This window comes from Corvus hawaiiensis, chromosome 16 (assembly GCF_020740725.1).
Source record: "Corvus hawaiiensis isolate bCorHaw1 chromosome 16, bCorHaw1.pri.cur, whole genome shotgun sequence".
Taxonomy (NCBI): Eukaryota; Metazoa; Chordata; class Aves; order Passeriformes; family Corvidae; genus Corvus; species Corvus hawaiiensis.
The window spans coordinates 7092986-7112919 of record NC_063228.1 but is presented as its reverse complement, the minus strand read 5'-3'; the positions used below and the strand labels follow the sequence as shown (position 1 = coordinate 7112919).

Genomic DNA, 19934 nt, shown 5'->3' with positions numbered 1-19934 from the left:
GGGTGCTGGCTCAGTGCTCACCTCTGTCCCATTTGCTGTCCCCATCACTCCCAGCAGCGCTGGGATTTCACCTAAAACGCCCAGGTTTGGTTCCAGCTCCCTCGGTCTCTGCTGCACCAATCAATCACCAGGTCACGGTGTGGGGATGTCATCCCACCACTGGGAAATCCCTGCAGGGTCAGCACAGCCTTTCCATGAAGTCACCAGCTCCACCTGAAACACCTCCAGAGCTGGTATTCTTTGGGAGCATCAATCTTCCCCGTGTTGATGTGACACTTGGGGACATGGTTTAGTGTTGGACCTGGCAGTGCTGGGTTGGACTCGGTGATCTTTTCCAACCTTAATGATTCCGTGATCCCAACACACAGCTGTCACATTCCTGTGTCCCCCAGCCCCACTGCCACCTCCTGCACAGGCCAGGCCAGGGCTGGGCACAACCCCACGCATGATTTGTCACTGTGGGACAAGCAGGGCCACTGTGGCTGCAGAGAGGAGCGCTTTGATGGCCGAGCACCCGGACAGACAGGCGGCTTCGCCTCGGGAGCCTGACTCAGGCAGGGCCCTCATTTATCCGGCTGTGAATCCAGATGAGCCACACCAACGCCAGGGACAGAGACACAGCCCATGGCACTTTCCTTTTTGCATTGGTACAAGAATCTGACCCCAATTCCTGAAATTCATCTTCAGCTGAGCTCCCTAGAGAAAAGCTCAAGAGAGCGTCCACATTTCTGGCTTGTGAGGACCAACTGGTGAATCCAGGGTGGGGTTTTCTGTCCATCTCGCAGTTGTTAATGAAATCTGTCATAGCAGGGTCTGGTAATGTGACCATGAAAATGTTGCAAACCCTACAGAGGAGAGAAGGGGACAGAACAGAACAGAACAGAACAGGATAGAATAAATGTTTTCATTTGGAAGAGCCCTGCAATAATCATCTGATCCCACTGCCTGACCAATTGAGGGCTGACAAAAAATGAAGGGTATTGTCCAAACGCCTCTTAAACACAGACAGGACACCTCGCTAAGAAGCCTGTTCCAGGAGATGTCTCCCTAAAGAAATGCTTCCTAATATCCGGTCTAAACCTGCTTCTGTGCGGCTTTGAACCGTTCTGGCAGCTCCCACCTGGTGGTCACCCGGGCTCCAAGCTCCTGGACCAGCACAGGAGGGGTTAACCACAAGACAGAGCTTTTTTCCTGGAAAATACTGACTTACCAGCCGGCACGCCGGGAGAGGGGGCAATCTCAGAGGAGAAAGACTTTTTTCAAAGACATAACACCCAAAGCCCTCCGGAGCCGCCCAGGACCCTCCCGCACCCGCACGCTCTGGGGGGCTCCGGGGTCGGATCCACAGGTGTGAGAGCGCATCAGCCGAAAGAGTTAATCGGGCTGGGCAGGGAATGTGTGAAGGCAGCATGTGACTGCAGGTGGGGCAGGGCGGAGGGATGAATCACTCTTTTCCTTTTCCTCTTTTCACTTCTTGCTGTTACCTGTCCGGCCCCGGCACTGCGCGCTGGCAGGAGCCCCGAGCCGTGAGCTGCCAGGGCGATGCACAGGAGGCTGAGCGAGAGCGTTCGCCGCCGAGCAGCCCCCCGGCTGACCCGCTCCTCCAGGAACGAGAACCAGGGACGGCACCTCGGCCGAGAAATCCTGCTCTTCGCTGCCCTGCATTGAGCCGCTTTTCTCTTTGTTTCTTTCCCACTTTTTATTTCACCCGGTGTTAGCGCTGTCTTGAGAGAGCGAAGGATGAGGAGAGAGCGGACCCGGGGGTGAAGGACCTTTCTGGTGCTGTGGGTACACCTGGGGCTGTCTGCCTCGTCACGCAGCCCCTGCTGTGGGAAGCTCCGCGTTTTCCTTGCCTGGAGCCCTCTCGCCGCGTGGAGCCGGGAGCAAGCCAGAAACCAATCCCTCCTCCCCGGCAGGAAGAGCTCCGGCGTGGCAGGAGCCGTTGGAAAAGGGAGCGGTGCTTTTCCCAAGCTGCGCATTGGGCTGGGGAGGGTGAAGCAAACTGTGCATTTAAAGACTGGAGAATAATTAATTCTTCATTTATTGCCGACATCCGGCGCTCGCTGGGGGCACAGAGCTCCCTCGGGAGAGGGGACCGGCGTGCGGGGTCACCATGGCTTTCTCCCAGGTGCAGTGCCTGGACGACAGCCACGTCAACTGGAGGTCCAGCGAGTCCAAGCCCGAGTTCTTCTACAGCGAGGAGCAACGCCTGGCCCTGGAGGCACTGGCTTCCCGTGGCCCCGACGCCTTCTATGAAGTCCTGAAGAGGGAGAACATCAGGGACTTCCTGTCCGAGCTGGAGCTGAAGAAGATCCTGGACACGCTGGAGACGTACGACCCCGGCTCCGAGTACATCCCGCGGCACGGCAGCAGCGGCGGGGACAGCGAGGGCGATCGGAACAGCCAAGGGGACGAGCAGGACGTGGCCCCTTCCCTGGAGTACTGGCCCCAGAAGTCCGACCGCTCCATCCCACACCTGGACCTGGGCTGGCCCGAGACCATCGCCTACCGCGGGGTCACCAGGGCCACCGTCTACATGCAGCCACCCATCGAGGGCCAGGCGCACATCAAGGAGGTGGTGAGGAAGATGATCTGCCAGGCTCAGAAGGTGAGGTGTGCCGCGGGGACAGGGCAGGATTGGCCCCAGGGCGTCCTGCTGAAAGTCCTGTCCAGCCGGGCAATCCCTGTCCTGCGGGAAGCTCTGCCCAAGCAGAGGCAGCGAGGCCAAGCGTGCAGGTTTTTCCTTGTAACCAATATTTGGGGATGGGGTTTTGCTGAGGATGCTGCTAGCCTGGATCAGCACTCCCTGGGAGCAGCACAGCCCTTCCCAATATCCATACGGCAGCATCGTTCATCCCGGGGCGCCTGTGGGGAAAACCGATGGGGAGAAAAAGGGGTTGAGCTGTTCTCCAGCTGTGAGCCCATGGTCCCAGCCACTCCACAATCGTTATTCCCGGTGTGACAGCATGTGACAGGGCACAGGAACCTGGGCTTGTGCTCTGGCTTCAGGCCCTGGGTCCACCAGCTTCCAGCACATGACCCTGGGGTCACGGCCTGGCCTCAGTCCTTGTGTCCACCATCCGTCCAGTCCGTGACCCTGGGACAAAGTAGTCAAAGCTTCTGGTCTGGCACTGACACACACAAGGATCAAGTTTGGCCCAAGATGGCTGTGGTGCTCCAAGCTGCCTCTTCCTGGCTTTCAGAGGAAAAGGATGAGCTGGTGAGTGGGACAAGGCTGGGCAGATGCTGAAGGAATTTGGGTTAAGACTTGTCCTCCCTGTGGCGTCAAACAGGGAGCAGGGAGTGGGGATGCCTGAGCATCCTTCCCGTGGGCAGGAGGACCAGGGAAGGAGGGAGATGGTGCCATGTGTTGAAGGTCAGCAGAGGTGGGCAGAGGTTGTTGGTGTTTCCCAGTGACCCAGCCCCGGTCAGGATGTGCAGCAGGGGTCGGTGCCTGCTGGTTTCTTGGTGCTTTGAAGCTCTTTGAGTTCTGTGTGTCCGATACTGTGAGACCTCCAAAGAAGGAGCTTCCCAACCCGGAGGATGTTCCAGCAGGGAAACAGGGAGATCCTGCCAGGGTATCTGTGGAGCAGAGGGGACAGGCTGGGATGAGTCGGGTCCACCTGGCTCCTCCAGAGGCAGTGCTGGGGTTTACAGATCCTGGTAGGAGAGAGGGAAACCTGTGACATGCAGCCAGCAGAGCCTCTTCAAACCAGCTCAGGCAGAAAAATGAATCTCCCAACACAACCAAGGCAGCAGGATCACGGGAATGGCTGATGGGGGTGTCAGGGCTGCCCCACTGTGGGCAGGAGGCATCTGTGGTCACTGTCACCTCACGAAAGTCAAGGTGACTTGTCCTCACCTGTGACATTTTCCCCCACCAAAATGCTTTGCAGCGAGGGGAAAGGGAAGGGAGAGCTGACATCCCATGGGATGGAGGATGGGAGAACAATCCCACAACAAACAATGTCTCATCTTCGGGTCTTTCCGGCTGCCTCTGACTCGGGCTTGCAGCTCCCGCCTGACTTTGCCTACTCACCGCTTCTCACCTGCCCCCACGCAAACGGCTCCTCCTGACTCATCCCACACCCTGCTCCTGCTCGAGAGCCGGCGGCTGAGTCAGGCATCGGCACTTCCCCACCTCCCCTGGAGCCTCTCCAGGACACAGGGATGTGGCCATGGTTGATGCTGCTGTGCTCATCAGCCGTACCTTGATGCCCCCTGAGCAGGGCTGGGCTCTGTCTCCCGGTCCAGACAGTCCCTGATTGTGGGATGAGGCATGGTGACACCACTGGTGACATGCAGGAGCCTGCTTGGAGCTTATGGCACCTCAGGAAATGTAGGGATGGGTGAATGCTTCATCCTGCAGGGTCTGGGGATGGCAGGAGTTACAGGGGCTGGAAAATGGGGTTCTTCCATGGTCTCCTACCCCGTATTTGAGGACAGAAGTCCCTGCAGCTGAACTTGCTGCCACACAGTGGAGCCCAGGTGACAACTTGTGGGTGCTCCTAAGGGTGGGGGACACTGGGCTAGACCACCCTGCCGGTTTCTGCCAGGGCTTAAGGTCTTCACAGCAGCTCAGAGGTGAAAAGGTTCGGCTGAAGAAGCCGAGAGTGGACAAAGGGACCGTCCTGCTGCCACCATCAGATGTCACACACACTGTCCCTGTGCTCTGTCCTCCCTGGGGAGATGCTGCTGAATTGTCCCATCCCAGCAGGCAGTGGAAGCGCTCTCCATCCACGTGCAAAGGAGTGCAGGCCTGGGAGAGGTTCACTGTTCCCTGCCGGAGGGTGACCCTTGCTCCAGACGTTGTCCCAGCCGCTCGCTCTGAAACGCTCCCGGTGCCAACCCCCAAACCCCGCCGTGCGAGTCACTGTCCCAGGGCCAGGAGAGCAAAGTCCTCTGGCGTTGGCCCAGCAGAGTTCAGAGCTCATGAGAGCACTGCTGGTGCAGGAAGGTCACGCAGGCAGAGTCGGCGTGAGGAAGCCGAGGGCTGTGAGGCCGCTCTGAGGGCCAGAGGAACCCTGCTGCTTGCAGGAATGCGGCCAAATGCTGCCGAGTCCAGAGCCTCTATCCCAGGTGTGCCAGAGAGGGAGATGCAAATGATCCCCTCCTCTTTCTGGGAATGAATGGGAGAAAGGAGAGGCAGGTTCCTGTGGCCACGTCCCTGCTCTCCCTGAAAATCCCATCTTTGTGGCCAACAAGCAGAGGTGGTGAGGGATGTGGAGCACCAGCAGCTTCCCCCCAGAGACCTTCACCAGGTCCAGCCATGGCACGGCCGTCTCTTCCTTGCTGGGGATCCCCTTGGGCTGCAAAGTTCACAGGATGGACCTCAGGAACAATTTCTTCATGGACAGGGTGGTCAGGCACTGGAAGGAGCTGCCCAGGACCGTTTGGTGTCCCCATCCTTGGAGGTGTCCAAGGAACAACTGGATGTGGCACTCGGTGCTCTGGGCTGGGGACAAGTGGTGATGGGTCCAAGGTTGAACTTGACAATCTTGGAGATCTTTTCCAACCTTAATGATTCTATGATGGGCAGGGAGGAAGATCTCTCTCCTCCTCTCCTCTTGGCTCCCTCTGACCAGAAACCAGAGCACAAAAACATTGACCTGGGCCCAAAGCCACTGGAAAGAGCAGTGACTCTGACCTCCTCTCTGCACTTGAGGTTCCAGGTTGGGATTGTGGTGATATAATTACCCTGAGCAACTTCCAGCGAAGGTTGGGAGGCCCTATTAATTACTGTTTACAAAATCTTCTGCTGTTCCTGGATGAAAGGGTCGACAGGGGAGAGCAATTATTAATGTTACTTGTCCCACCTCTCCTCCATCCCAACATGCTTCCTCTAATTGTGCCTTGGTGCCTGCCTAATTTATTAAATGCCCACATGGTGCACCCCAAAAGTCATTATCTAATGATTCATAGTGAGACAATAAAGAGCTGCAACTTCCTCTATAAAACATGATCCTGCACTTCATGTGCTCATCAAAGCTGTTCCAAAAAATCCCAACAGCATTTGCCCAGTGTCCAGGGGGATAAAATGCTCACTGCTCCTCAGGGTTTTGGGACCCAGCACCTGCACAACTGCTGTATCCAATGGATCCTGGCAAGATAAGCTTCACCTGTGTGGGCACTGGGAGCCTGCAGCTGTAGATTTAGGACTGATTTACTCTGCACCCTCCAGGAGAACAGCAAAGGGACAGCAAAGCTTCCTGGGATGATGCAGCAGCAAAAGGGCTCCAGGAAAGGGAATGTCCCAGCACCAAGCACTGCCCTGGCAGAGGTGACAGGGACAGAGACAAGCTCACTCCTCACAGCCAGGTGGCACAGTTTGCTCCAGACAATGCCATTCCCCAACCTGCGAGGCAAGGAGCACACAGGATTTCACTGCTCTGGAGCAGACAGGCCTCCATTCTTTGCAGATTATCCCTGTGCCAGGCTTTGGCATCCCAGGGCTCAGGCACAGGCAGCCCAGCAGCAGATTTCACCTGGACAAGGACAGTCACCACGTCGGGAGCGCTGCCAGCGCCGTCCTTGCTCTCCCGGCCTGCCTCACACCAGGGCAGTGTTGGCACGCTGGCCTGAGATCCCGGTGACAAACCGGGGCCAAGCCTGTCCTGCAGGCAAGACGCGGTGGGGAGGGAAGCGGGAGCTGAGCGGTGACAGGATGCACCAGCTGAGCAGGAGGAATTGGGTTGAAAATGTGGGCGACTGGGTGAGAGCTGGGCTCCCTCCCCATGCCCGAGCTGGCCACCCTGGGCCACTGCCTGCTGTGCCCTGGCTGCTCACCACCCCTGCGTGAGCAGGGCTGGGGGTGGGGACAGTGCCCTGCCCACAGCCCTGCAAAACTCCTTCACATCTTCAGAGCCACAGCTGCGAGCCAAGGCCTCGGGAATGCTGGGACCACAATGGGAAAATGCTCTTTTCCCTCCAAAATGAAGGTCAGCGCTATTCTCATCCCCATTTTACAAGTCCTCAACTTTTCCTGGGGAAAATACAGTGCACGGGCAAAGTGACGTGAACATGGAGCATCAGTGTCAGAAGCAAATCAGCTGCCACCAAACCTTTTTCCTCAAGCCAGGCACACACTGTCCCACCACAGGTGTCCCTTACCCAGGACTCATGGAAGACAGCTCAGCTCCTCCCCAGTTCCTTGCTGAACACGGGAAATCCAAGCCCAGAGCTCCTAGAGTTAGCTTTAAACCCATCCCACTTTGCATCCATACAAATCCAGCAGCTGGTTCCTGCCTCAGTTTCCCCACCAGGACAAGGAGGATGAGCAAAACACGTGAATGGATGCACAAGGGAGTGAGGATTTAGCCTGTCACAGCAAAACCTGGTGCGAGGCTCTTGGGTGAGGATAAATGGGAATTCACTTAAAATCGACTGGCAAAGCCATGAAGTGCCCCCTCACCTGGCTCGCTGGCACCTCCCAAAACACTCCTGTGTGGTCAGGACTGGGGACGCCAGGGTGGCAGCGGGGACAGCAGGGCTGGGGCTCCCCACACAGCCTTGCTCTTCCCCCCATCGCCTGCAGAAAAGAAAGGGGAGAGCCAGCAGTGTCATAACAATCTCCTGCTTAATTAAAGCTCTCCACGTCCTGTGGCACAAAACTAATTAAAAGGCAGCTCGGTGCTTTGAGAGCTCTGGACTGGATGTGTCTGAGTGCGCAAGCACCCAGCACCATCCCAATCCCTTCCTTCCTGAGGGAGGAGCATCTTGGGGTCTCCCTGTCCTGCTTGGCTCAGCCACGTGCTGTGGCCAGCAGGGCCCTCCTGGAAGGGTGAGTGGCCAAGAGCACCCATCTGCCCCCAGCCCAGGGCACCTCCAGAACAGCCACAGAGATGGGAGCACCGGCAGGTTTCCGACCATGGGACAACGACAAGCCAGCACCCTGATGACAGGACTTTCCCCTGGGATAAGGGAGGCAGAAATCCCTGTGGAGTTGCCCTGGGATGCTCAGCTGTCTCCAGCCCCTCTGCCTGCCATATCTCATGAGCTGCCGCTCACCACCACGGGTGATGCCATCGCCAGGAAATCAAAATCCGTGGGCTCAGAGCAACCTTTGGTGCTCAGTTAGACATTCCAGTGCAATTCCCAGTGTGGCCCAGATCCATTATCCTATCACCCATGGGACTCACCCTGTCTGTGGCTGGGAGAGCAGCAAACGCCCTGGGTACAAAGGCAGCTCCAGCTTGTGGATATTGGTGACGCTGCCGTGTGACAAACACAGCTGTCACCGCTCAGGGCCTGGCACTGCTGTCCTGGCTCAGCTCCTTCCATACAACCTGGGAGGAAGGAGGGATGCTGTGCAGGAGGAGCAGCACCCCGGGCTGGGCAGTGAGACCAGGACAGATGGACACACCACTTAATGGTTGGGCTTGATGATCCCACAGGTCTTTTTCAACCTTAACCATTCTGAGATCGCTGTGCACTGCAGGTCTCTCCTTCTGGTGATCCCTGCAATGCTGACAACCAAACTTCTCAGCCAGAAACTGGACTCTGAATTTTGTGAAGCTCGTTAAAGGCAGGAAGGTTAGATTCACCCTCAGTAACTAGTTTTTCATGAGTTTATTATGCTATGAGCCACCACTGAAATTGTTAGGGTTGCAAAAAACATCTGAGACCATCAAGTCCAACCATGAACTCAGCACTGCCAGGGCCACTATTAAACCATAGCCCCAAGTGCCACATCTACCTGTCTTGGAGATCAAATTTTCCACAGTGACAGCAGAGGAGTGGGAGTGGGGATTTCTCCTGTCCACTCTAAGACTGTCTGGAGCTGGGGGCAATCCTGGGCTCCCCCACCCCAAATCCCAGCCTCCTACAGGGAGCACATTGCTTTGGCTCTCACAAAGGAAGCGCTGACTCTACCTTGGGTTGTCCCCAGCCATGCTACCCAGACTCATCTCTCCTCTCCCCTCTCCAGGTCATCGCCGTGGTCATGGACATGTTCACTGATGTGGACATCTTCAAGGACCTCCTGGACGCCGGCTTCAAGAGGAAAGTGGGAGTCTACATCATTTTGGATGAGACCAATGTGAAGCACTTCCTTCAGATGTGTGAGCGAGCCCACATGCACGCTGGACACTTGAAGGTAGAGATGACCAGAGGTCTGAAGCCAGGGAACCTCCTCCAAACATAGGCAGATAATCAGAGTTATCAGCTCTGCTCCCTCCTGCCTTGGGGAATCACAACCCCCATGGCTAGAAGAGTTTAGTCCATTTTTCCTGTAGCCAAAGCTGGGGGTGATGCCCAAATTCAGGAGCAGCAGGACGGAGGGGAAGGGGTGAGAGGCAGGGATGTGGATTTGCACCCAGCAAAGCTGCATGCAGAAAGCCCAGGGGGCTGCTGGTACCCAACCAGTGCTGGGATTGGGACAGAGACGTGTTTGGGGGGTGCAGCCCCACAAGGGTGGGCACAGCAAAGCCCAGGGCAAACCTGTGAGCTCAGCTCCTCCTGGGGAATGAGCTGGCAAGAGGGAGGGAGCAGCAGATGCTGTGCCAGAGCCAGATCTGTGCTGTCACCAGCTCCCTGCCTGCTGCTGCCCCAGGGGCAGGACCAGCAGCAGCAACCTCCGGCCGGTTCTCGCGCTTTCAGGCTCTCCCGCAAGTCAGAGGCTGGAATTAAAAAACTCGATTTTCCCCTTTTCCGGAGCCTCCGCCCCAGCACAGGGCCGGGAGCGGAGCAGTGAGACTGCCACACTGCCTGAGGCCCCAGCAGCTGCCAAGGATGCCCTCACTGCTCTCGTTGTGCTGGGCAGCACACGCTGGAGGGACTGATCTGCCCGCACATGCCGTGTTCTCTGGCCACAGATGCACATGGAATCACTCCTGTGCACCAATCTCGTGTAAAACCAGGGAAGGCAAAGCACAAGGGGAGAATCCTGGCAGTGCAGGGGTCGTTTGGAGGGGGCTTGGAGCAGCCTGGTCTAGTTTAAGGTGCCCCTGCCCATGGCAGGGGGTTGGAATGAGATTTAAGACCCCTTCCAATCCAAGCCAATCTGGGATTCTGTGATTCCCCTTCCACATCCCTGTGTGAGCAGGGGGTGCAGAGAAAATCACCTGTCACAGAGCTCATGTGAAGGCAGAAGAAGGGGCAGAGGAGAGGACAGGGGGTTATTTCAGCCTCAGGAGCAGCAGCCAGAGCGGGGACCCCCACTCCAGCCACAGGACAGTGCCAGGCTCCCCCCTGGGCACAATGCTCCCATCGCCAGCATCGGATGCAAACACACCAAAGCAGCCCCACGGCCTCACTGGGGGCTTGCAGACCCCCCTCTCCTGGCCACGATCACTCAGCCTCGCCTGTTGCTCGGCAGAAAGGTGATGTTGCTGCTCCTGACGTCAGCTGGCCACGTGCCCGCTGCCAAATGCCCGCCGGGAAGGCCCGTGCCTGGGCAAGCTCCCCAGATTTGCTTACGGTGAGGGCCAACCCCTGGCTGAGCAGGAACACGTAGGAGCCACGACACCCTCACACCTGGCTGGCACGAGGTGGGGTAAGCGGGGGCTCAGGGACCCCCACGCGGGGAGCACCGGCTGGCCAAGCCCCACACCTTCCCCAGCTGCCGTGCCCGCCGGCCTGGCTTAATTGCTGCTCCCAACAATTAAAGCAAACACAGCAGAGCTTTTACCTGCGTCCAAACTCCCTGAAGAGTCTGGGATCCCGCAGGCTGCTGCCGCTTCAAGACCAGAAAAGCCAGCGCTGACACACTCCGGTGTTTTCCTGCATTAGCAGCCCGGTGGCAGGACTGGAAAAGCAGGAGAACATCTGCAGAGCTCGGCAAATGTCTAGAAGTTGGGATTTGCCACATACTGCAGCCAATTCGCTGGCACGGGATGCAGGAGGAGGTGAAGAAAGTAGGGCAGAGTCTGGGAGCTGCTTCGTAAGCCAGGAGATGTTAACGAAACGTCCCTCGTTATCTCGGTGCCTTTGCTGGCAATTAGCAACCGGCTCGGGCAAGGCGGGCGCTGCGTTGAGCAAAGGGCTGCCTGGGGAGTGATTCACCCACCCCGGCTCCTCAGCCATCCCGCTGCCTCGTCAGGGATTAAAGAAGCAGGGTTTACTTAACAGCAGAGATACACCAGGAGCCAGGAGGAAAAGGGGCCGGCACTGGGTCCCTGAGAAAAGCCCACGGCTGCTCGGGGAATTTGGGCAAAGGGTTGTCTCTGAGTGGGAGATCGATGCCCAGGCTGGTGATGGGCAGAGGGTGAAGCCTCAGGTGTCAGCTGCTCTCCCAGCAGCCCCATGGGTAGAGATAACAAGGGACAGGGATGGGAATTGCCATCCCAGCCTCCTTGCCAGCCAGCTCCCAGCCCCCTCAGTACAGCACACTGACAGAAATTAGGGTGCTCAGCAGCAGTTTCCCCCCAGCCACAGCAGACAAAAAGGAAAATGCTATGAAAAAATTCAAATACACCAAAAAACCCTCCAAAATTTCTCTGTTCAGTGTATGAAACTTCTCTGGAAACAGGGTCAGGAAAGCTGTTGCTTTCACATCATCTGCACTGAATCCTCCTGCCAGGTGTGGGGGAGCAGCGACCAGAGGTGCACCTGGGCTTAGGGCTGTGCCCAGCCATGGTCACAGGGAGAGAGCCCAGGAAAGCAGACGAGGAAGGCTGGAGGAGGGGAAGACAAATATTTTTGATGCTTTTCTTCAAAAAATGAAACACACAGAAAAACAGCCAAGGAGGGCATGACCCAGTGATGACACAGAGCCTTTAGCAACAGCATTACCAACATCCCAGCAGGAACAGGAGGAATGCAGGAGCTTTCTTAAGAAAATATTTTCTCCCCACCCAAAAGGAGCCCAGTTGCCGTAGAAGATGCTATCTGCTCTGCTGTGGAATGTGTCCAGAGACAGGAGCCAGACAGGAGATAAAAAAAACACCAAACATTTTCTCAGAGCCAGGGCTGCCCCACCATCCCCGAGTTCCCTGAGGAGGAGATCCAAATCCATTCCAGGGACCTGCTCCCACATCACCGGGTTTCATTTCCCCAGGGTGACAAGATGTTGCTCCACTGCCTGATTTCCCACCAGCCCCTAAAAGCAGGACTGTATGCCCAAATTTAGGAGCACAGCAAAGGGGGAGTGTGGTGGAGGACAAACCCGCTGCCAGCAGGTCCACGTGGGCTGTCCTGGGGTCACCACCTGCCCCTAAAAGCCCCTGTAGATCTCCCACTGGAAGCAGTTGTGGAACCTCCTCTCCCATGATGGCGTTTGCATGGATTGCAGGAGCTGGGGAGCGCTTGGCAGCACCATCACACAGCACTCGCCCACGGACACAGGGGCACCGAGTTCAAGAGATGGCAAACACAGCCTGGCACACAGGCAAAGCAGGAAACTCTCCAAGCTGAGTCCATGGTTCACTGCGTGGCCTTGGCCTCCTCTGAGCCGGCCATGAAGAGCGTTCCCACTCCTCAGAGGGGCTGTGGAGCATCCAGAGGGGCTTTCTAGGAGGGGTGGATGATGCTCTCACACCAGCCCTTGGCTCCTGCTCACACCTCTGCCTTTCCTTTGCAGAACCTGCGCGTCCGCAGCACTGGAGGGACGGAGTTTTTCACCCGCTCAGCCACCAAGTTCAAAGGGGTTTTGGCCCAGAAGTTCATGTTCGTGGATGGGGATCGAGCCATGTGTGGATCCTACAGGTAAATCAGTGACATCTCCTCTTGCCCACCCCCTGGAGGTGTTGGTCAAAGGATCGACACGAACCCACGTGGTCCAAGACCCCAGGACCCCATGCCAGACTTGCTCTCCTCCTCCTAAACTGGGAGATGATTTTCCAAGCAGATTTGGAGTGGGCCCCAAGGGGTTCCCACTACTCCCTACACCGCCAGGCCTAGGACACTCGTCCATCTCTGAGGTGGTGGGACACACCAAGCGTTTCTGTGCTGATGAACACAAGGAAGGACCAAAGCACCAACCGCAGCCAGTCCCAACTCTCACACCAACCTCAGCTTTTCCAGTCAATTTCCTACACAAAGTATTTTTCAGTTTGTTCAAAGGAAAACTTACTTTGGTAAAAAATAGACCAGCCCTGGTCAGGTTTCAGGTCTAAAAGACAGGTTTTATAAACATGGAGCTGAAACATTTCCTCATTTCTGGCCATAACAAATAACAAATCCATTTAAGAGTCATTTTTTTTAACTAACCCAAACAGATCAACACCAAAGTAAAAAACTGGCCCACTGCAAACGCCTTATATTTTTACTTCAAGTCCCACTGTGCTCAACACTTCAACCCTTCACTCTAATTTGGGATGGAAGCTATTTCGTCAATCCCATTATTATTATTATTAATGTTTACAGTGAGATCACGTCCCTGCTGGCACCGTCAGTCCCCTGGGGAAAGCCGGGGCTGGGGAGAGGTGTTATTTACCAGCAAGTGCTCAGAGAGTCTCCAATGTGTTTCTGTTTCAGCTTCACCTGGTCCGCGGCAAGGACAGACCGAAATGTCATCACAGTCCTCTCGGGCCAGGTGGTGGAGGCGTTTGACAAGCAGTTCCAGGAGCTCTACCTCATGTCCAAGGGGGTGAGCCTCAAGTCCATCTCCATGGGCGAAGAGCCCGAACCCGAGCCTGTAACGCTGCCCTCCGTGGTGCCGGTGACCCCCGCCAATGCTGTGGTGAAGAAGCTGATAAACCCCAAATATGCCCTGGTGAAGGCCAAGAGCGCTGACCAGATCAGCAAGACCTCGTCCGAGAACCAGGACAAGAACCAGAAGACAGACAACAAAGGCAAAGCACTTCCCGAGGGCCAGGGGGGTGACCGGCACGGTGACATGGCAGACCTCTCCCTGCTCATCCACCCCGGCCTCCTGAACCTGGAGAAAGCCAACATGTTTGACTACCTGCCCACCTGGGTGGAGCCTGACCCCGAGCCTGGGAGCGAAGTCTTGGGCTACATCAATATCATTGACCCCAAGGTCAAGAACGTGAAGCTCTCGCAGATGAACCGCATCAAAGTCTGCGACATCTCCCAGGCCAGCGCCCAGCACCGGCAGATGCTGAAGAACAGGGAGATGGAGGCCAGGAAGAACTCAGACCATGAGCCACCTCTGCTGTCCCCCAGCCACAGACAGATCCCACAGCCCCCCATGGAAGCTCCTGCAGCCCCCACTACCAGCCCCATCGAAAGCATCAGCTGGACAACGAGGCAAGCAGGGACATTTGCCACTTCACCGTTGGGCCACCACTTGAAGCCACAGGAGGAGTCCTTGGAGGATGTCAAGCCTCCAGTTCCAAAGCCAAGGACCGTCCCTGTTGGTGTCCTCATGACCAAAGTCGTTACAACCTGTGACAGCAGCACTGCCCTGGAGGGTGACACACAACCACCGCTGGCCGACCAAACAGGTGTGAAGCAGGCGCGGGAGGAGAAACCCAACCAAGCCTCAATGGAGACCTGCCACGTCCAGCCAGACCGGCCAGTGGCAGCACCACAAGAGGACAAAGGGCCTCCCTGTGCCCACAACGGGCTGGGAGAAGAGGAGGAGGAGGAGGAGGAGGAGGAGTACATCACCCTCAGTGACCAGGAGAGCTACTCCAGCAGCTCTGCTGACCACAGCTATCGCCGCTCCAATGCCTCCTCCATCTCAGACGAGTACTTCGAGGTGAGGGATCGTTACGGGCCCCTCCGGAGAACCAACTCGGACGTCACCCACAACGGGGAGATCCTTCCCATGCAGAGGAAGCTCAGTGACCCTCACATCAGCCGGGGCACCTTCCTCAGCCCCCTGGGCAGCCTCCCGTCCCTGAAGCACATGCGCTTGGAGGACATGACGAAGAGAAGGAGCAACGCCGTGGAGATCAGGCATGTGCTGCCCCACAACATCCTGGATGGCAACAGCTCCTACCCCAGCAGTGCCGCCCAGGTAGGACTTTTTGCTATAACCTTATGTTTCTCCACCCTACAAGGGCTGCAAACCTGGAAGTGACCCAGTCAGCTCAGCCGAGGCATAGTGTCATCCCGACCTTTGGTGTTGTCCTAGATGCTGAGATCAGACTTCTCATGTAGGAGAATAACACCCTGCACGTGGCCCTGGTCACCCAAGAGGTGACCAAAGAGGTGGTGGCCACACCACAGCTCTTGGTGTCCAGCAATGGGGAGGAGTTTGGTGATTAAAGATCACCCCACAGCACTGGGCTGGGGACAGAGCCCAGCAGCTCCAGGCACAGCTGTACAGATGTGCTGGGACTCGCTGAGCTCCATCCGCAGTGGCATCAGGCCCAGCCAGGGACAGACTGTGCATGCAGGCGTGTCCTTCTCAGGCTTGTTTTCCAGCGCCTTGCCAGGGTGATTAGCATCAAAGGGAAAGCGCTCGGACACGTAATTAGGCAGAGCAAGACAGCGGAGAAACAGGGACAGCAACATCTGTGGGCGAGTGCCACAGTCAGCAGCTTTGTGGCTGATCCACGAGTGACGCCAGACCTTGTCACCACGCAGGGCCAGCACCCTGCTGCAATTCCATGGGAAGCATGCCAGAATCCCAGTGCTGGGAGCACAAGGTCACAGCAGCATCCCCACCACAGCCGGAGCATCATCCCACCCAGGCAGGGGTGATCACACTGTGATCCCCCTGTTTCCACCCAAGCTCTGCAACCTCTTGCACCTCTGCCAAGCATTTTGGTTTCTCAAGGCTCCCCGCCTGCTGTTTTTGGGGCATTCAAACCCCCAGGGCTAAACCAGCAGCTGAAATCACTGAAACTGCCTGGGGTTACCCTGGCTGAGCATCTAATCTGTATTTACAGGGAATTAAATTTACTATCCCAGAGTCCACTTGCTTCTCCCTTCCCAGCCAGTGACAGGGAGCTTAGAGCTTTAATCCTCACACATCAAATACCCCCGAGCCCTGCAGGGCAAGGAGCACCGAGCTCTTTGATGCTTTGTGACCCAGGTCCCAGGTGCCACCTTGCTGGGGATGGCTGGGTACGCTGGTGTTCCTGCAGTAACTTGTTCTGGCCCTTTGATGAGAGGCAGATAATTAGCACAGCATCAGGGTTAGGAAAGCCAGCATTCAGTGGAGAGGTGCAGGGAAGAGTTTCTCCCATGTGTAAAAATAATAAATTGAAGTAACCCTTGATTAACTCTCGAAAACTCAAATCTGATGGGAATCGCCATCAATTCCCCCAAATGTTTTTTTTCAGGGTCCGTATTTCTTATGTCCTGGCCCATTGTCCAGTGTGGCCCAAAACACCTCTGCCAAGCATTTTGGTTTCTCAAGGCTCCCCGCCTGCTGTTTTTGGGGCATTCAAACCCCAAACACAGGTGGAGGCTCACTCAGGGCAAACATCGTGTTTTCCATGTCATGGAAACCGATTTCTCTCTCAGTTTCTCTCTGGAATTCACCTTCCCTAAATACACAACCGCATTCACACCTGGATGCACAGCAGGCTCAAGGAGAGTGCCAGGGACACCTGGGTCCTTGCCTGTCCCTCTCCCACCTGCAGAGCCCCTGCTCCTGTACAGAGCAGAGGTTTCCAGACAAGCCCCCTCCCATTCACCCCTCAGTGACAGCAAAAATCCCCATCCCCACCAGTTCCACGGCCACATGGGGGGCCCTTACCTGGGTACAGGACCCTGCTGATCATCCCTGGCATGATGATGAGAAACAGGGGCAGCATCTTCAGGTAGCTGGCCAGGATGGAGCCGGCCTTGGCGTGGCTCAGGTTTTTAGCAGAGAGTGACCGCTGGACGATGACCTGTGGAGAGCCAGGCAGGAGGGCTGAGCAGCACCAACATCTATTCCACATCAGCCTCTTCCTTGCCAAACTGCATCCCAAACGCTGGAGCCACTGGGCGTCAGGCCCAAATGCAGTGTAGACATGCACCCAACCCACAGCAGGGTTCCTCTCCAGACCAGTAACGGGTTGGGGTTACACCGTAGCACCAAAAAAGCCCAGTGCAACCACAGCAGCACGTCCTCCTGCCAGCAGCAACCATTCCCCACCACCACCCTCCCCCCTCTTGCCCCTTCTATCCAATCTCCTCCCCAAAGAGTGCCCACAATGACATGGAAACCGAGTCCAGCCTCCTCCTCCCACAGCTCCTCTCAAACCATCACACCTCAAAGCTCTGGCCAAGCTGTGTCCATCCACAACACAGCCACCCCTTGGGTTTTGAGGCAATCCCTCTTAAATAGGAAACATCCATAGGAATTGCTGATTTAAAAGAGCTCAGAGTCTCTCCAACGGCTTCCAGAGAAGTGCTCAGCACTCAGCAGGATTTAGGCACTCCTGAGCAAGCACTGGCTCATTCTGCAGGCAGGCAGGAAGGACAGGGTGCCAGTTCCTGGGGTGGGATACTCGGGAAAGCCATGGCTGAACTTCTTCCCAGGAGCCAGAGCATGTCAGGAGCCACAGGAGCCACCACCCAGCTCATGCACATGATGAGCTCAGAGGGAGAAAAGCTAAATCATCCTTAATCCTTCTCACCTGAAGCCATCTCAGACCTTAACACTGATTTTAAACAGCTCATTAAATCAATCTTGGGCTACCTAAGCTAAACTGCTTTAATACAACCCTCCTGGTCAAAGCAGGAGGTGGCAGCTCCAGGGCCAGGGAGGTCTTTGGGATATTGGGACTGCCTGAACACCGAGCTGATGCCAGCAGCAGCACAGTGAGGGTCATGGCAGAAGCAGGGCGGGTTGGCACAGCCAGCTCTGCAGCCTCCTGGCCCCAGCTCCTCCTGCCATCAGCACCTTGGCTCACCAGATCCCACCTCCCCTGGTACCTCTGCACAGGTGCAATCGCGCCTCCAGATCGCGGCGCAGGCACACCCAAAGAGGAGATACACATCTGGTGACCACAGCCGTGTGTTACAGCCTTACCCAGGCCAGAATTAAGATTAATGGTGCTCAGACCTGACCCAAACGTGTGTCTCAACCCAGCTAATGAGAGCCACCCCCGCAGTGGTGTTGCAGCTCACTGTTGTCTCCTGATCCCACCTCCTCTCCCAGCCCTCCATCCTTTCATCTGATCCTGGCAGTCACCTCATCCCACAGGTTGGGTCTGGGTGACTGAGTGCTCTTTGGGCCTGACATGAGGGCTTGGATGATTAAAGTGGGTGTTTAGGCTGCTGCTGGAGAGAAGGTGTTGAGATGCCTTGTCCTGGATTTCCTGGCAGGAGGGACTTGGCTCAGGACAGCCCTCAGACTGCCAGGGCTGCTTGGGAAGCGGCTGCTGAGTGCTGGGAGTGTTTGGTACCAGAGTCAGAAATCGGAGGAGCAGCCATGGTTAAGACTTGAGGCAGTTTTGAGCTGCCACTGAATCTGGGCAAGGGACCAAAGGACAGAGGGATTTGTCCCTGAGGACCATGCCCTGGTGAAGAGGTGCCCTTACAGGGAGCAGCATCCTATAAAACCCAGAGCTCACTCCTCTCTCTGCTCTTTCCCAAACAGGGGACGCACATCTACCGCTACCGGCCCAGGACCCCCGTGGGCAGAGAGCAGGGCAAGGAGGTCTCCTGCTCCCCAACGCACGAGAAACCCCTTGGGGCCACCAAGTACCGAGGGGATGGAGCAGAACCCAAAAAGACCATTGCAGGCAGCCAGCCCTACTGGCAGAGCAAAACCTTCAGCCCCAGCAAGCCCACGGCACTGGGCCACCTGCCCCCAAACAACCCCAGAGCATCAGGCAAACGCTTCACCTCCCTGCCCGAGAGCCAGAAGCCAGCTGAGGAGATGAGGACACCGCTGGGCATCCCGCTCTCCAAACTGTCCCAGTCCAAGCACCTCAAGAACAGGGTCGTGGGGGCCCAGGGTGCTTCTGTGGACTCCAAAAAGCAGCCCCCTGAGACTAGTGGCCAGAAAGACCAGTAGGTGCTGGTGACAGTGGCCTTGCAGAGCTGGTGGAGCCCAGGCGCCACCGTGTTCCTTGGGGCAGGGGGTTCTTGTTTACATTTACCTGGTCGGTGCACCAGTACCACGTGGCCATGATGGACAGCCCAAAAGTCATCCCAGTCCAGGGCAGATCTCCAGAGACCGGGTCTCGGAAGAGGTGCATGGCATCTGCCCTGGGCAGGTGGCAGGTAGTGTTGGGAACAATCTTGGACGGCACGGCCTTTAAATAGGCCTCTTCCAGGTTGGGGTAACCTCCGATCTCATTAAAAGCTGGAAAGCATCGTTGGGGGAGCTGGTTAGAGAGGAGTGAAACCCGGCGGTCTGTGGGATCAGCTGGCAAAACACTCCCCAGCTCCTTAACCCTGCCTGGAAAAGGAGGGATCGTCCGTGATTGTGTTTTCTTCCAGTTATTTAAGAGACTCTTCTGTTATCATTTTGCACAGCAGGTCCCACTGCAGTCTGCCCTCCCTTCGGAGGGTGACCCGTGTCCTGGGACAAAGACTCCTCGAGGGACCCACCTCTTTTAACCTTGTACTGTAAAAGCAACCTGTTCATTAAAGCTCTCTGGTCCCACGGCAGGAGAACCTCGCCTAAGACTATTAAAATGCAAGATTAGGTGGCCTTGGACTCAATAAACTGCAGCTCAAGGTGCCTTGGCACAAACGTCCAGCCAAACATTTTCTACCCCCCTGAGCATTTCCCCAGCACCCCCATGTGCCCCCATCCCTAAACCTCCAGCAACCAGTAAAAGAAAAATAAGAAAAGAAGCTCCTTTTCACTGCATTTTTCCTAGGAAATGGGATCCAAGGTCTGAGCCTGAGCTCTGACAAGGAATATGTGCCTTCAACAAGCCCTTGCAAGCCAGCCCCCAAGCCCTTGGCAGCTGCCCTGTGCTCCTCCTGCAGCGCTGCCAACCAGCCTCGGGCTCTGCCCTGGCTCCCCGCTGCCTCCCTGCTCCTGGGGGGCACAGGATGAACCCTCCTTGCAGCTCCCCCGGTACCGCCAGCGGGAGAATTTTGGAGCCAGAGGCATCACCGTTTGGAGGAAGGGATGGGAGGCACCCACCCCACTCCCCCCACACCCCATGGCCACCCACGCAGCAGCC

At 56.6% G+C, this 19934-nt stretch overlaps 2 protein-coding genes across 4 annotated transcripts in view; one reads left to right on the top strand and one right to left on the bottom strand.

The window, feature by feature from the left end:
- The window catches only part of SLC5A10 (solute carrier family 5 member 10), a 38524-nt gene that overhangs the window by 6058 nt on the left and 12532 nt on the right, over nucleotides 1-19934 (bottom strand). For all 3 annotated transcript variants that reach the window (XM_048321102.1, XM_048321104.1, XM_048321103.1), the window contains 2 exons: nucleotides 18894-19099; nucleotides 16556-16691 (listed from right to left, as the gene is read on the bottom strand). In XM_048321102.1, the coding sequence (XP_048177059.1) occupies nucleotides 16556-16691; nucleotides 18894-19099 (342 nt within the window). The remainder of the gene's footprint in view (nucleotides 1-16555; nucleotides 16692-18893; nucleotides 19100-19934) is intronic.
- On the top strand, nucleotides 1477-19403 carry FAM83G (family with sequence similarity 83 member G). The gene is made up of 5 exons (XM_048321097.1): nucleotides 1477-2608; nucleotides 8927-9094; nucleotides 12518-12642; nucleotides 13414-14863; nucleotides 18389-19403. The coding sequence occupies exons 1-5, from the start codon at nucleotides 2114-2116 to the stop codon at nucleotides 18806-18808; spliced, it is 2658 nt and encodes an 885-aa protein (XP_048177054.1). The 5' UTR covers nucleotides 1477-2113; the 3' UTR covers nucleotides 18809-19403.

Bases quoted from the DNA above. Each gene is read 5' to 3' on its own strand.
- FAM83G (XM_048321097.1), top strand. From the start codon at position 2,114: ATGGCTTTCTCCCAGGTGCAGTGCCTGGACGACAGCCACGTCAACTGG. The intron at 2,609-8,926 runs GTGAGGTGTGCC...TCCCCTCTCCAG, and splicing joins TGATCTGCCAGGCTCAGAAG to GTCATCGCCGTGGTCATGGA. The intron at 12,643-13,413 runs GTAAATCAGTGA...TTTCTGTTTCAG, and splicing joins GCCATGTGTGGATCCTACAG to CTTCACCTGGTCCGCGGCAA.